Here is a 15,101-nt window from a genome sequence, read left to right on the forward strand (position 1 = left end):
TAAAAATACCTATAACACTATTATTTTGGCACGACGTGCTATAAAGTTTTTGGGCTTAAATTGTCTCTATAGCGCAAAGGTTCTCGCTAAAGCTCGGGACAAAATTAAATCTAAAAAGGCGTGAACCTTCTCGATAAAGAGAAAATTTCTGTCCAAAATCTTTATAACACTGCGAACCAAAATATCAATGTTATAAATCGTTATAATGGCGACATTTTCCAAACCGAGTCTTCTGCAATTTTAAATGATTTGCGGAATTCAATATTGATTGTCAACAAAAATTAGAATTTTTAACTATTGAAGAAATCATTTTTAAAACACAAAAATAAGAATAAACTTTTAAAAATCTTTCGAATAATTCATTAATGATTTATAAAAAGTAATAAAATGACTAACAAATTTTTCTCATACGTTTAAGATTCAACTGTCTTCTTTAGAATAGAAGAAGAATGGAAAAGAGGATTAAAAGAAAAAAGAAGTTAAATAAAAAAGGAGTCGGAGAAAAAAGAAGACTAAAGATGGAAAAACTAAGATAGAACGAGAGGAATAAAGATGAAATGAACAGCAAAGGATGGAAAAAAAGGAAAAAGAAAGAGAGGAATAAAGATGAAATAAAGAGCAAAGGATGGAAAAAAGGAAAAAGAAAGAGAGGAATAAAGATGAAATGAACAGCAAAGGATGGAAAAAAAGGAAAAAGAAAGAGAGGAATAAAGATGAAATGAACAGCAAAGGATGGAAAAAAGGAAAAAGAAAGAGAAGAATAAAGATGAATGTTTTATACAGTAGTCGAAGTTAACACCAATTTATTAAAGTTTTGACTTCTAACAAAGCTTAGTGAAAATAAAAAATTAAAATCGAAAGTCGTCTTCATTGTATTGATATACACGACGAAGACTGTACATAAATCCATTTTCTTGCATCTGTATTGGAATTTGGATATCAACACACCATTAATATGAATGACATTAAAATATTTAACATTTAATTTTTTAGATAAATTAATTTTTAACAGTAATACTTTCTGCATTTTTATAAAGCGTAATTACAAAACAGTCAAGATTTCCTTTAATGGGTATATGCATCTATTATCAAGTTTCAGCGCGAGGAATTGGCTTATTACTTTCACAGAAGCTTTTTCATCCAGCTAGGCTAGGCCACTTCAAAGGTTGCTGAAAAAAATAAAAAATTATAAATTAAAATTTTAAATAAAAGCAAAAGAAAAAATAATAACACAGGCAACGCTGAGCATTTCGTCCTAGTTGTTCCATCTTTATATTATTATCCTTTAACACCTTTAATTTTTCACGAACACTCCCTTTAAACAATTGCTACTATCAATACTGTTCTAATTTATTTCCACTTGGAGACCGAAGATGACATTTAAACTATTCCCGTTTTCTACGCATGTCTTACCTGATTCGTCCAGAGTATGCAACCAATCAAATATCATGATGTTTCTCTCGTATTTACTAAAAATACTTGTATTTAAATCAAACAAGAGCAAAATCCCAAAATTTTGTATTTTTGTACCCTAGTGGTCAACGCAACCTACTTACAACCTCCCTCCCCCCGCATTCAATATACATTTCATTTAGTTTTATTTACACCACCATTCTTTATGGTTGAAAAAAATTCCTACAATTCAATTTTTTAAAGTTTTTTAATTTTATTTTTCGCTGTTTTTGTCCTAGGTTTTTACTGTTTTTAAAAATAACTGTTTCTTTTTATTGTCTTTTTATTGTTATAATATTTTATGTAACTAAGTAATAATTTTAGTCATTTTCTGTAGGACTGATGAGGATATAAAAATATATCGAAATGTATTTTCAACCCCAAGTTTTTTATGTGCGATAGTGGAAACCTTTTTTGCCAATAAGGACAATTTACAAGAGCAAAATAAGACTTCTAGTCGGTAGAATTTATGAAAAAAAAATCATTTTAAATTCTCTTTCTTTTATTTAACCCTGAATATTTACCTGATTGGTTTCCCCCTGTCTCGTTCAATCTCCTTTGTAGAAACAATATCTTCCTTTCTTTTCTCAGACAATCCTAGCGGTCAAATTTTTAACTAATTAATGTTTAACTGTTTTGACAATCCTAGCGGTCAAATTTTTAACTAATTAATGTTTAACTGTTTTTACAATTCTAGTGGTAAAATTTTAACTAATTATTGTTAGGATGTTTTGACAATCCTAGCGGTCAAATTTTTAACTAATTATTGTTAAACTGTTTTTACAATCCTAGCGGTCAAATTATTAACTAATTATTGTTAGGATGTTTTGACAATCCTAGCAGTCAAATTTTTAACTAATTATTGTTTAACTGTTTTTACAATCCTAGTGGTCAAATTTTTAACTAATTATTGTTTAACTGTTTTGACAATCCTAGCAGTCAAATTTTTAACTAATTATTGTTTAACTGTTTTTACAATCCTAGCGGTCAAATTTTTAACTAATTATTGTTTAACTGTTTTGACAATCCTGGCGGTCAAATTTTTAACTAATTATTGTTAGGATGTTTTTACAATCCTAGCGGTCAAATTTGAACTAATTATTGTTCAACTGTTTTTACAATCCTAGCGGTCAAATTTCTAACTTATTAATGTTTAACTGTTTTGACAATTCTAGCGGTCAAATTTTTAACTAATTATTGTTTAACTGTTTTATAATCCTAGCAGCGGAGTTATAAACTAACTAATTCTGTAACTTGTTTGACAGTCCTAACGGGGAAGTAATAAACTAGTTAATTAAAAAATTTATTTAACAATCATAGCGGCCTAATTAAGCTAATTAATTCTAAAACTTGTTTGACAATTCTAGCAGCGAAGTATAAACATACCATCTTATTTGACAATTATGGCACCAACATTTTTAAACAAACTAATACCATCTTATTTGACCATATTCTGATGGCAGAATTATGAACTAAATAATGCAAAATGATTTGAAAACGGCAAAAGTATGAACTAAGTTATGCCATTTTATTTGATAATCCTGGTGGCAAACTGATGAACTAACTACTACACTCTTATTTGATAATCCTGGTGGCAAACTGTTGAACTAACTACTACACTCTTATCTGACAATCCTGGTGGCAAATTGTTGAACTAACTACTACACTCTTATCTGACAATCCTGGTGGCAAATTGTTGAACTAACTACTACACTCTTATTTGATAATCCTGGTGGCAAATTGTTGAACTAACTACTACACTCTTATCTGACCATATGCATTCTGGTGACAGAATTTGGAACTAATTAAAACAGAATAAGCAGATAATCCTACAGGTAGAATTTTAAACTAATTATTAAAATTACCAGATTATTTGTCAATTCTGGGGAAAAATCATGAACTTTTCAAGATAAATGATAAAATGATTTAAATGATAAACCATGACAACAAAATTAAAAACTTATTAAACTAGAACCATACACTTAATATACCTAGATCTGAGTGCACTGTAACAAGAACTTTTGCCACAGCATCCTTGTTGGCTTTTCTGTTTGTGCTTCTAAATAGATAATAAAAAAATTATGATCTAATACTCTGATTGATTTAATTAGATTTTAGACTTTAAAGTTTATCGATAATTTACAATTTTGCGTTTTACTTATAAAGCTTTAGCTAAAAAAAAGTCACATTTAATAATAATACTGTCAAAGCTTTTATTTTTATTTTAAAAGATATTTCGTAGATTTTATTAAAGACCTGAAATAAGAAAGTCTGCAATGAAACAAATGACTATATATCAAATATATTAAATCAAAGGGATCATACTTAAGTTTAACAGTCTGATTTCCTGTGGTTTTTTGTTGAACAGATTTCTCAAGAAATTTTTCCAGATCGAACTCAGATTCAGACAGTTGCTCCAGAGCTTTATATGTTACCTGAAAAATATTGTTTAAAGGGAGTAAACGACTATGGAAGGTAGTTGAACTGCTGTCACTCCCTTTAAAGGGACTGTTAGCGTAACTTGCAAAGAGGTCAAAACTCGATTCACATTGTGGAAACATCAAGTCATTTTTCTTGGTTTAAAATTGCGCAAGACAATTTTGTAGAAAACCCGCAATTGAAAATTATAAATATGGATATCAAATTCATACTTGATCAAACATAGCTTTTAAGAGGACCGTTGTGAATCCGACATTGCCATCTTTGCATGGAGGGTCATTTGAAATTACACTTATACAGTCACTTTAAAACAGATTTGTTTTCTTTAAAATAGTGATGTGAAAGGATTTAATTTTACAGACACCCCAATACGTTGCTTAGCTGAACCTGGTTTAGATATCAGTTTTTTCTCCTTATTTCAACACTCATAAAATCAAAAGTTAGGAGAAAGGAGCATGGAAAGAGTGAATCAAAACAGAAAAGTTCTAGAATGTCGTCTTTACCTTAAGTCTTTTCTTGATATAGTTTTGTCGGACAGATTTGTTCATAGATCTTACAAAATCTGCTGCAGTAAACTGGGCACCTGACATACAATCAGCAAACCCCTAGGATATTATAAAACCAGAGAAAGGGTAGATATTAATATCCAAATGAGGAATAAAATTATATCTGGGGGAGTTAGGGCAGGCAATCATGCTATAAATGAAGGGAAAAGGACAAATAGGTCATTTTTAAGGGAGAGAGGGCAAATATCTGAGAGAGGGAAGAAGGGCAAATATCCAAACAAGGGAGGGAGGTAGAATATTCGAACGAAGGATGGAGGGCTTAACTATTCAAACGAGGGAGGGAGGTCAAATACAAGAACGAGGATGGGAGGGCAACAATTTGAACAAGGGATGGAGGGCAACTGTTCAAACGAGGGAGGAAGGGTAATTGTTCCAACGAGGGTGGGAGGGTAATTATTCGAACAAGGAAGGTAGGTCAAATAATTAAAAAAGGGAGAGGAAGGGCAAATATTTAAACGAGGGATGAAGGAAAAATATCCTTTACCTTAAGTTCGACCTGTGGAGATGGAAGCTGTGAGGTGGAAGATTGAACATCTCCAACAGCTACCCAGGTTGACAAGGACCTAATCAATCAATAAATCAATTTATCAAAAAATCAATCAATAAATCAATAAATTTACAAATCAATAAATCAATTAATCAATAAATCATTAATCAATAAATCAATAAATCAATGAATCAATAAATCAATAAATCAATAAATCAATAAATCAATAAACAAATAAATCTGAAAATCAATAATCAATAAATCAATCAATAAATCAATCAATAAACCAATCAATCAAAAATAGATCAATAAATCAATAAATCAATATGTAAATTTATCAATAAGTCAATCATCAATTAACATACCTTGAGTTAGGTTCCAGTTTTCCCCAATGCAGGTTTACAGCATCTAATAGGAACGATTCAGACCTAAAGACAACAGAATTTTTAGCTTAGGCATAGGTCTAGATCTAGGCATAGGTCTAGGTTTAGATCTAGGTTTAGGTATAGGTCTAGATCTAGGTCTAGGTCTAGATCTAGGTCTAGGTCTAGGTCTAGGTCTAGGTCTAGGTCTAGGTCTAGGTCTAGATCTAGGTCTAGGTCTAGATCTAGGTCTAGATCTAGGCATAGGTCTAGGTTAAGATCTAGGTTTAGGTATAGGTCTAGATCTAGGTCTAGGTCTAGATCTAGGTCTAGGTCTAGATCTAGGTCTAGGTCTAGGTCTAGGTCTAGGTCTAGGTCTAGATCTAGGTCTAGGTCTAGGCCTAGGTCTAGGTCTAGACCTAGGTCTAGGTCTAGGTCTAGGTCTAGATCTAGGTATAGGTTAGGCATAGGTCTAGATCTAGATCTAGGTCGGCCAAAGTTTAGATGTTAAGAGAATTAAGTTCAAACTTAAATATCTGTTAAAAGATTATTAGATCTGAAAAAGAAACAAATAAACGTATACATATGAAAAACTACAACTTGCTTGTCTGGGTGTCTGTTTGTTTGTTTGTATCCAATAAACGTCCAAACTTCATATGACCCCAGGGAAGGTTTAAGGACCATAAAAATAGCCATAAATATTTAAATGGAAAAAGCCGTAAAAATATGAGAATTAAAAATTTTTCCCAATCGTGGAACAACAGTTAAAATTTAAATTATTTACAGAAAAGGGGGCGCGAAGCGCCCTGAAATACTAGTATATTAAAACTACTAACCTGGAATTGCTAAGGCATGCTAAAAATAAATTGTTCGTTGTAAATTTTGTAAAAGAATGAATATTACAATTTATCTCTAACGTGTATTGGTTTAGTTAGTGATATGATTTGATTCATAAATGTTTACATAATTACTCTAACTTTAAACATTTCTTGCTGTGCTGCTGTGCACGGCAAATATTAAGTGTGTGCTTTTTGTTATTGAAATTCTAAAAAGACGACATTTAAACTCGCTTCAAAAATTTACCTTGATTATCTGGAGAGGTTAATATATCACTTGTACTAAAACTCTTCTCCAATCCTTGGAAAATAACAATTAGAACTTTTTCAATAGGGGGGGGGGGTCAGGGGGACGGTTTATCTTAATCTCAAAGGAAATCCTTCCAACAAATCCCCTGAAAAATAAGCAATATCATAAAAATATCATAAAATAACACAACAGTTTTTATTACAATTAATATTGCCTCCTATAAATTTTAACAAAAAGGTTATCTTAATTAATCAATCAAATGAATATTTACTCCAGAACTGTTCAAACTGGGGTTCCTTTTAAAATAATACATACCTTACACTTCTTTCACTTAATAAAATACCCCACCCCCTCCTCCTTTCCATTTCATCATTTCCCCCCCCCCTCCTTTCCACTCCATCTTTCATCATTTTCCTTACTTCTTTCTTGAGCATATACACTTAAATACATTTTAAAAAAATCGTTATTTTAAAAATCCAAACTTAACTACTATAGCAAGAGTTTTAACATTTTTTTTATTTTTTTTTAAGTGTACCGCTAAAAATATAAAACATAAAATGCAGTTTTAAAAACAGACAAAATTCACTTCACATAAACATGCCTTTATTTTATATTATACACATTATTTGTAAATATGTATATATATGTTAAAAATTATATACATTTTGATAATATTTTTTGCATATATGTATATATCTGTTAAACATTATATTAAAGGTGAAACTTTTTGGCTCTTTTTTGATAAAATTCCTAAAGATCCCCTTTGCTTGCACCACCAGATTTTTTTTTTTTCATCAATTTTTAAACCAGTTTGTAGCCTTAAATCAAACATATTTTAAATATTTTAAAACTGAAAAATTTTGAGTATTCAGCATTTCAAGACGCATCTTCTGAAACATGTTGTGAAAACATATAAACATCGAACTTCCCTAATGACCTGTGCTTTTTTAAATCGTTAATTACTGAATGAGTTATTTTTTCTTTTATATATGCTGCTTCCAATTTGCTAATGTATGATTCGACATTTTCACTCTTGAATATATAGTATATTATTAAAAAAAATAATATTCAATATTATATTTTAATTTTAATGTTTCCGCTTCCCCCCCCCCCATCTCTTTCCCTCCTTCTACGTCCCTCACCCCTCCTCCTACCTAGAGCTCTAGAAAGCTTGCCACAAGATCTGATTAAATCATTCTCATCATCCAACCAGATATCTTTCACTAAAATATTATTAAACAATTATCAAATAACTATCTAATAATTATCGATTATTATCAATTACTATCTATTATCATTATTATTAATATTATTATTATTAAAATTATAATTATAATTATTATTATTATTGATATCATTATTATTGTTATCATTATTATTGTTATCATTATTGTTATCATTATTGTTATCATTATTGTTATCATTATTGTTATCATTATTGTTATCATTATTGTTATCATTATTGTTATATTTGCAAAAAAAAAAATGCAGAAATATTTAATAATTCTTGCGAGTTTAAAGGGACTGATCTTGATTTTTATGTTTGTGTATTTGTGTTTACCCGACTTAGCTGCTGGTGAGCTCGCTCTTGATGTGGCAGAGGGAACACAGAGCCGGTCAGATAAACAGGGGGAGGGGGAGGGACCTCGAGATATAGGTAGACCAGATCTAGGTAGGTAGATAGGTAACAGATATGGGAAGGTAGATGTATAGGTACGTAGAGAGGTAGATGGGGAGGTAGGTAGGTAGAAAAAAATGTAGGATATAGGAATGTATAGGTAGGTAGGTTGGTAGTTAGATAGGTATGAATGAGGTAGTTAGGCAGTAGGTAGGTAGGAAGGTAGGTAGGTAGGTAAGTTAGTAGTTAGGTAGGTAGGTAGGTAGGTAGGTAGGTAGGTAGGTAGGTAGGTAGGTAAGTTAGTAGTTAGGTAGGTAGGTAGGTAGGTAGGTAAGTAGGTAGGTAGATAAGTAGTTAGGTAGGTAGATAGATAAGCAGGTAGGAAGGAAGGGAGGTAGGTATAGGTAGATAAGTAGGTTGGAAGTTAGGTAGGTAAATAGGTAGGTAGGTAGGTATGTATATGGTAGCTAGGTCTGGGGGGTTCATAACGGGACCTCTTTTTCAGATTCCTTTTCTAATAGTTCTAATAGGTAGGTATTTTTAAGAGTGAGAGAGATAGGTAGGAAGGTATAGAAAGTTAAAGTTAGATATAGGAACTACGAAGGTAGGTTAATCTATATATATAAAGTTGTGATCTCTGTTTGTCTGTCTGTTTGTTTGTCCGATCATAACTCAGGAACCCCTGATCCGATTTGCCTCAAATTTTGATGGGGAACTCGGGAAACCCACTGGACGTTCTTAGCTTGGTTTTGAGATTTAATAGCGAAAATTCAGTTTCCCGGTAAATTGTTTAAGTGCGGGTAAACGGCGGGATAAACTTATAGTAACCTGAGCAGTGCTGGGTTCCCTAGCTAGTAGAATATAAAATTGTTCTTACAATAAGTTTTATTATGTTTTATCTGGTAATGCTAAGAATATTAGATGAGATTTTTCTTTAAAAAAATTTCCTTGATGATGGACTGTTAAGGTAAATTTTAAGGGTCCTCCATGCAAAGATGTCAATGCCCGATTTACAACGGCACCCTTAAAAGCTTTGTCAAGTATGAACTATCTATGCAACAGCGACATGCACATTTCTTGCTCATAATGAACAATATAGAAGATCACAGAAATATACACTTTTCATTGAAATGACGCTTACAGTCACTTTAAAAGAGAAATGTTTCCCGTTTATTTGTGTCTTGTGGAAGTTTAACACAGAACAAGAAATAAAATTACCTAAATGAAACTCTAAGATTAGCCATCTTGTGTTCTATTTGAAGACTCTGAGATTGAGAACTGAAATTAGAACAAAATTAAATATAGTCTAAAGCCAAATGCAGGAACTTTTATGTAGAGTATCGTTTATATTGAAAGCTTGATCTCGATATCCAATGTGGACACTTTTAAATTTATCACTGCAGGGAATGACCATCACGGGATATCGAAGAGGAATTAAATTTATCTGTAGGGTCTGGTATATTTACCTAAGTACAGTCTGGTATCTTTACCTAAATAATGTCTGGTATATTATCCTAAGTATAGTGTGGTATATTTACCTAAGTACAGTCTGGTATCTTTACCTAAATATTGGCTGGTATGTTATCCTAAGTATAGTCTGGTATATTTACCTAAGTACAGTCTGGTATCTTTACCTAAATATTGTCTGGTATATTATCCTAAGCATAGTCTGGTATATTTACCTAAGTATAGTCTGGTATATTTACCTAAATTTAGTCTGGTATTTATACCTAAGTAAAGTCTGGTACATTTGCCCAAGCATAGTCTTGTACATTTACCTAAGTATATTAATAATAGTAATATAGTCTGGTATATTTATCTAAGTATAGTCTTGTATATTTATCTAAGTAAAGTCTGGTAAATTTACTCAAGTAAAGTCTGGTACATTTACCTAAGCAAAGTCTGGTAGATTTACCTAAATATAGTCTGGTATATTTATCTATAAATAGTTTGGTATATATACCTAAGAATAGTCTGGTATATTTATCTAAGTAAAGTCTTGTATATTTATCTAAGAATAGTCTGGTATATATACCTAAGTAAAGTCTGGTATATTTACCTAAGTATAGTCTGGTATATTTATCTAAGAATAGTCTAGTATATTTACCTAAGTAAAATCTGGTATATTTACCGAAGCATAGTCTGGTATATTTACCTAAGTTAAGTCTGGTAGATTTACCTACGTATAGTCTGGTATATTTACCTACTTATAGTCTTGTATATGTACCTAAGCATAGTCTGGTATGTTTACCTAAGTAAAGTCTTGTATATTTATCTAAGTAAAGTCTTGTATATTTATAAAAGTAAAGTCTTGTATAAATACCTAAGTAAAGTCTGGTATGCTGATAAGGATGGTACGTCTGGTATATCAGTACACGTTGAATCTTTAGAAGAGCTTCGCACCAGTTTACACCTTTAGGTACAAAAAAAGTTTTCTAAATATATTTTTAAACAAGATTTGAAGAAAAAAAAATTATTCTCAATATTTATTTTAAAACAAATCTGGGCAAATTTTAAATATTGCTACAAGCAAATAAAAACAGAAATTTTGATTTTAAAAATATTTTCCTAATTTTGATTTAGGCTGTTTAAATCTTATTTTAAATAAAATGTAAAATTTTACAGAAACAACTCGAATCGACCTATACATACAAAAAAGATTATTTTTAGAAATTATCATTATAGTTTAATCTTTATTTTTTTTATCAAGTGGTTGGTATATTATAATCATTAATTAGAATAATATTTATGATTAAAAACTTACCCCCCTGTAGGATTCAGGATGCTTATTGAAGGATTTAAATTTCCTAAAGAATAAATTAGTGCATTTAGTTTTAGCTAAACTTTACTTTTAGGAATATTCTTACTTTTTGTTTACAATAAAAAGAATGTTATTTTAAATTAATGGATAAATGGTTCCTTAAAGGGACTGTTGGCGTAGTTTCGATTGACCATCAAGATGTAGAGTGTTCGATTCACAGTAGTGCCCTTTAAATCTAGGAATGATCAAGGATGTCACGGACTTTTTATCAGAAATATTGATATTTTATTTCTAAAGGTCACAGAAAATAAATGTACATTTGAATATTTGAATAATTATTTCATTCTTGGCAATGGACAAAGCTTTAAAGGGTACCGGTATGAATCGTACATTCCACTCACTAAATATAGTATCATAGATTCATTTTTGAAATTAAGTTAACTGTCCCTTTCAGTTCAGACTGTTCTCTGATCTTGAAAGAAGTTTATTTTATGCAGAACAACTTCTTTAGCTTGCATTTTACATCTAAGAGAAGAAAAACTAAATTTCTCAGAATTTTGAAAACTTTCAGTCACCCTTAGGAAAAGGAATTGTGTCTGCACTTTTTTTCAATACAAAAACAATTGTAATTTTTTATTTAATTGAGGTTTTTATCAATATTTGACATTTTAAAATTCAGGTTCTTTAGTTTAACATTTTAAAATGTTGACTTCTAGAAACTATGGAATTTATGCATCAATTTTCTCGACCGGATCCACTTTGAAGTGTAGCAACCCCTTGGTCTTTTGTTTTACATTACTAACTGACACGTATTTTTGTTATGGCCCCATACTTGAACTTTTCAAAACTGTAAAGCAATTTTTTTTACCTTTAATTTAAAAGGAGTAATTTTTTTTACAAATTTAGTTTCTTTGATAATTTTGGTTTTTGTTGTTCTAATTTAAACTTTTGTGCTTTTGTCTTTCGTAATGTCTCCTTTTGTTATTGTAATTTTTACTTTCTAAATTATCTTGTATTATGGTTCCTGAATTTTGCCTTTTTTTATTTTGCTAGGACGGAAGTTTTAATGAACTGAGGCCGAATTTAAAGAATGTGAGCCGCGGCTAAAATTTAACCTCAAATCTGGTTGGTTTAACTTAAAATTGTATTCAATTTTTTTGAAGATTTAAGCCGGCGCTTAATTGAAACCGGTTTTTGGGGGATTTGAGACGCGGCTTAAATTTATTAAATTCGGACACTGAACAATTTAAACTCATTTCTTTTAAGGAGATTAACCGTTCTCTCATTACTCCTTAGTTTAACAAAGATCTATTTCTTAGCCAATGAGAGCTAAGTTAATCTTCCCACCAGAAAATGATAGGATTAAATTAATCCAATCATTTAAAAGTTCCCAGTTCTGATGATATAGGTAAGTAAGATGTCAACCTGAAGCCTCCATCTGTAGACTGTATCCATTTATAAGTTCAGGATTCAGCACCAAAATATATCTTTAACACATCTTTCTGAAAATTTTATAGATGATAAGATTTGTGTAAGTGTAATTTTGAAAAATAGTTTACGATATCTTACTTTGAGAACTAATAGGTGGTGTTTAGATAGATAGATTGTTACAGTCATATGAATATCTTCTTATGAATGTAATTCGCTCAATTTATGAAAGTTTTACTAGAGTTCTTTCTCATTTCCAACAGTAGAACTGTAGAACAGTAGAACAGTATAACAGTAGAACAGTAGAACAGTAGAACAGTAGAACAGTAGAACTGTAGAACTGTAGAACTGTAGAACTGCAGAACTGTAGAACTGTAGAACTGCAGAACAGAAGAACTGTAGAATTTCAGAACTGTAGAACTGTAGAACTGTAGATCTATAAAACTGTTGAACTGTAGAACTGTAGAACTGTAGAATTGTAGAACTGTAGAACTGTAGAACTGTAAAACTGCAGAACTGTTATAGAACTTTAGCACTTTAGAACTGTAGATCTGTAGAACTGTAGAACTGTAGAACTGTAAAACTGTAGAACTGTAGAACTGTAGAACTGTAGAACTGTAGAACTATAGAAATGTAGACCTGTAGAGCTATACAACTATAGAACTGTAGAACTGTAGAACTGTAGAACTGAAGAACTGTAGAACTGTAGAACGGTAGAACTGTAGAACTGTAGAACTGTAGAACTGTAGAACTGTAGAACTATTGAAATGTAGACCTGTAGAGCTATACAACTATAGAACTGTAGAACTGTAGAACTGAAGAACTGTAGAACTGTAGAACGGTAGAACTGTAGAACGGTAGAACTATAGAACTGTAGAGCTGTAGAGCTGTAGAACTCTGGAACTGTAGAACTAGCTGTAGAACTGTAGAACTGTAGAACTGTAGATATGTAGAACTATAAACTTGTAGAACTATAGAACTGTAGAACTATTAAACCAGGAAACTAAAGTAAACTCTCTTCTCTGAAATGTTGGAGTAACTCTATAGACCAACCATTTATCGATTTCTTAGAAAACAGCTGATTTATTAACACACACACACACTCTCACACCCTGCACTCATACACACACACACTCTCACACCCTGCACTCATACACGCACACCCCCACCGAAGTGAGATTAGAAAATTAAGTTTTTTTTTAGTAAAAAGTCATTTTAATATTTACACTTTTTAAGCACTATTTCACTGTAAGACCACATATATAAAAATTATATAATCTTTATGAATTAAATACTGATAAAAGTATAAAACCACCAGGGTAACACGAATAAATGGAGAGGATATAAAAAAAAATTAAAAATCAAATAATAATAATGAATTACTTCCATGGAAAGAAACCTCTAGGATTCTGAAATGAATTCACTAGAAATAATCCAGAATATTCTCAAAAATATTTTTTTTATAAAGTTTTCAGCCGGTAAACAGCCAGATAATAAGCTCTCTGTAGAGATGGGCATTGTTTTGTTGACGAACGAACAAAACGAACGATGGACGAACGATTTGGATCGTTCAGAGTAATGAAAAACTATATTTTTCAAATGAACAAGAAAACGATCGATTTAAAGTCGTTCGAATGAACTTGAAACAAATATCGTTTTTTACTTAGTTATTTAATCACTTCATGAGTGAAATGTGTCTGTTTACACTGCTCAATTGTTGTTTCTCATGTTTATTGGACTATTTAAAGACAAACTAATAGTCTTAAAGTCGTCTTCATATTCTAGACCTAAAAGTTTGTGTGATTTTTCTGAAGTTTTTTATTTTTTAATTTATATATGTTTTGGTGTCATGCATGGAGCCCTTGCATGGGGCGGACTCCCCCTAAAGTTTTAACCATTTCAGTACAATGTTAGACATAAAAAGCAATGTTATGACATTTTCCGATATTTATTAATGTATTTTGATTTTAAAAACACATTTAAAATTACCTATGTTTCGAGTAAGTTTTATTTATTTGATGATTTGAAAAGAAGACGAATTTCAAAAGGAAATAAACTTTTTTTGCCTTTACCCCCTTTATAATACACTGAAGAACTAAATGTATATTTAATATATGTTAACCAATAATTTTCATTGTCTAACATAGTTATAAAATGGTTAAAACTTTAGGGGTCGAGTCCGCCCCATTGAGGCCTGACACTGGTTTTCAGGAGGTTTACGAGGCTACGCTAAACCATTTTTTTATCCATTATAAATGGAAAAGTTTGCTTTTTTAAAAAATATACAAGAATAATTTACTCTCGCAGAAAATGTTAATAAAAAATCCACACAAATATCTATTTGAATATCTGCCCCCTCCCCCCATTGGAATCTCTGCTCCCCTCCCCCATTGGAATCTCTGCCCCAACGAGGTTAAAATGCTTTAGGTATCTCAAGCCCCCCCCCCCCTCTTCCCGCCCGACTGACCAGGTGTAGACCTATATATTTAGAATAAGGGTGTGTCCACGTGACCTTGCGACGAATTATGTCATTAAAAAGTAACCTTGAATTTCTACTTTAAAGGGGAGGGAACAAAGAAGGGAAAAGGAAAGAAAAAAGAAAGAGGGAAAGAATATCAAGATTAAACAGAAAATTGTTCAGGTAAAAAAAAAATGAGAAATTTTGTGTATGAAAGAATGAAAGAATGAAAGAATGAAAGGATGGAAGAATGAAAGAATGAAAGGATGAAAGAATGAAAGAATGAACGGATGAAAGGATGAAAGGATGAAAGAATAAAAGAATGAAAGAATAAAAGAATGAAAGAATAAAAGAATGAAAGAATGAAAGAATGAAACAATGAAAGAATGAAAGAATGAAAGAATGAAAGAATGAAAGAATGAAAGAATGAAAGAATGAAAGAAT

General features: G+C 31.1%; 1 protein-coding gene across 1 annotated transcript; it reads right to left on the reverse strand.

Annotated features, from left to right (window-relative positions):
• Window positions 1-1,103: 1,103 nt before the first annotated feature.
• On the reverse strand, window positions 1,104-12,285 carry LOC111706529 (uncharacterized). Its single transcript, XM_023479424.1, has 16 exons — window positions 12,197-12,285; window positions 10,775-10,817; window positions 10,334-10,423; window positions 9,229-9,288; window positions 7,954-8,060; window positions 7,547-7,615; window positions 6,390-6,443; window positions 6,143-6,161; window positions 5,310-5,372; window positions 4,942-5,020; window positions 4,395-4,496; window positions 3,778-3,887; window positions 3,444-3,511; window positions 1,977-2,049; window positions 1,414-1,469; window positions 1,104-1,169 (listed from the first exon to the last, which is right to left on the reverse strand). Exons 1-16 carry the CDS (start codon window positions 12,207-12,209, stop codon window positions 1,150-1,152), a joined length of 1,026 nt encoding a protein of 341 aa, XP_023335192.1. The 5' UTR covers window positions 12,210-12,285; the 3' UTR covers window positions 1,104-1,149.
• Window positions 12,286-15,101: the final 2,816 nt, after the last annotated feature.

Source organism: Eurytemora carolleeae, unplaced genomic scaffold (genome assembly GCF_000591075.1).
Source record: "Eurytemora carolleeae unplaced genomic scaffold, Eaff_2.0 scaffold729, whole genome shotgun sequence".
NCBI classification, from domain to species: domain Eukaryota; kingdom Metazoa; phylum Arthropoda; class Copepoda; order Calanoida; family Temoridae; genus Eurytemora; species Eurytemora carolleeae.

What these genes read in the sequence shown, in the direction of transcription:
- LOC111706529 (XM_023479424.1), bottom strand. An exon ending in CTCCACAGGTCGAACTTAAG is followed by an intron (nt 4,497 to 4,941) that starts GTAAAGGATATT and finishes ATAATATCCTAG; the next exon opens with GGGTTTGCTGATTGTATGTC. An exon ending in ATATCAAGAAAAGACTTAAG is followed by an intron (nt 3,888 to 4,394) that starts GTAAAGACGACA and finishes AATATTTTTCAG; the next exon opens with GTAACATATAAAGCTCTGGA.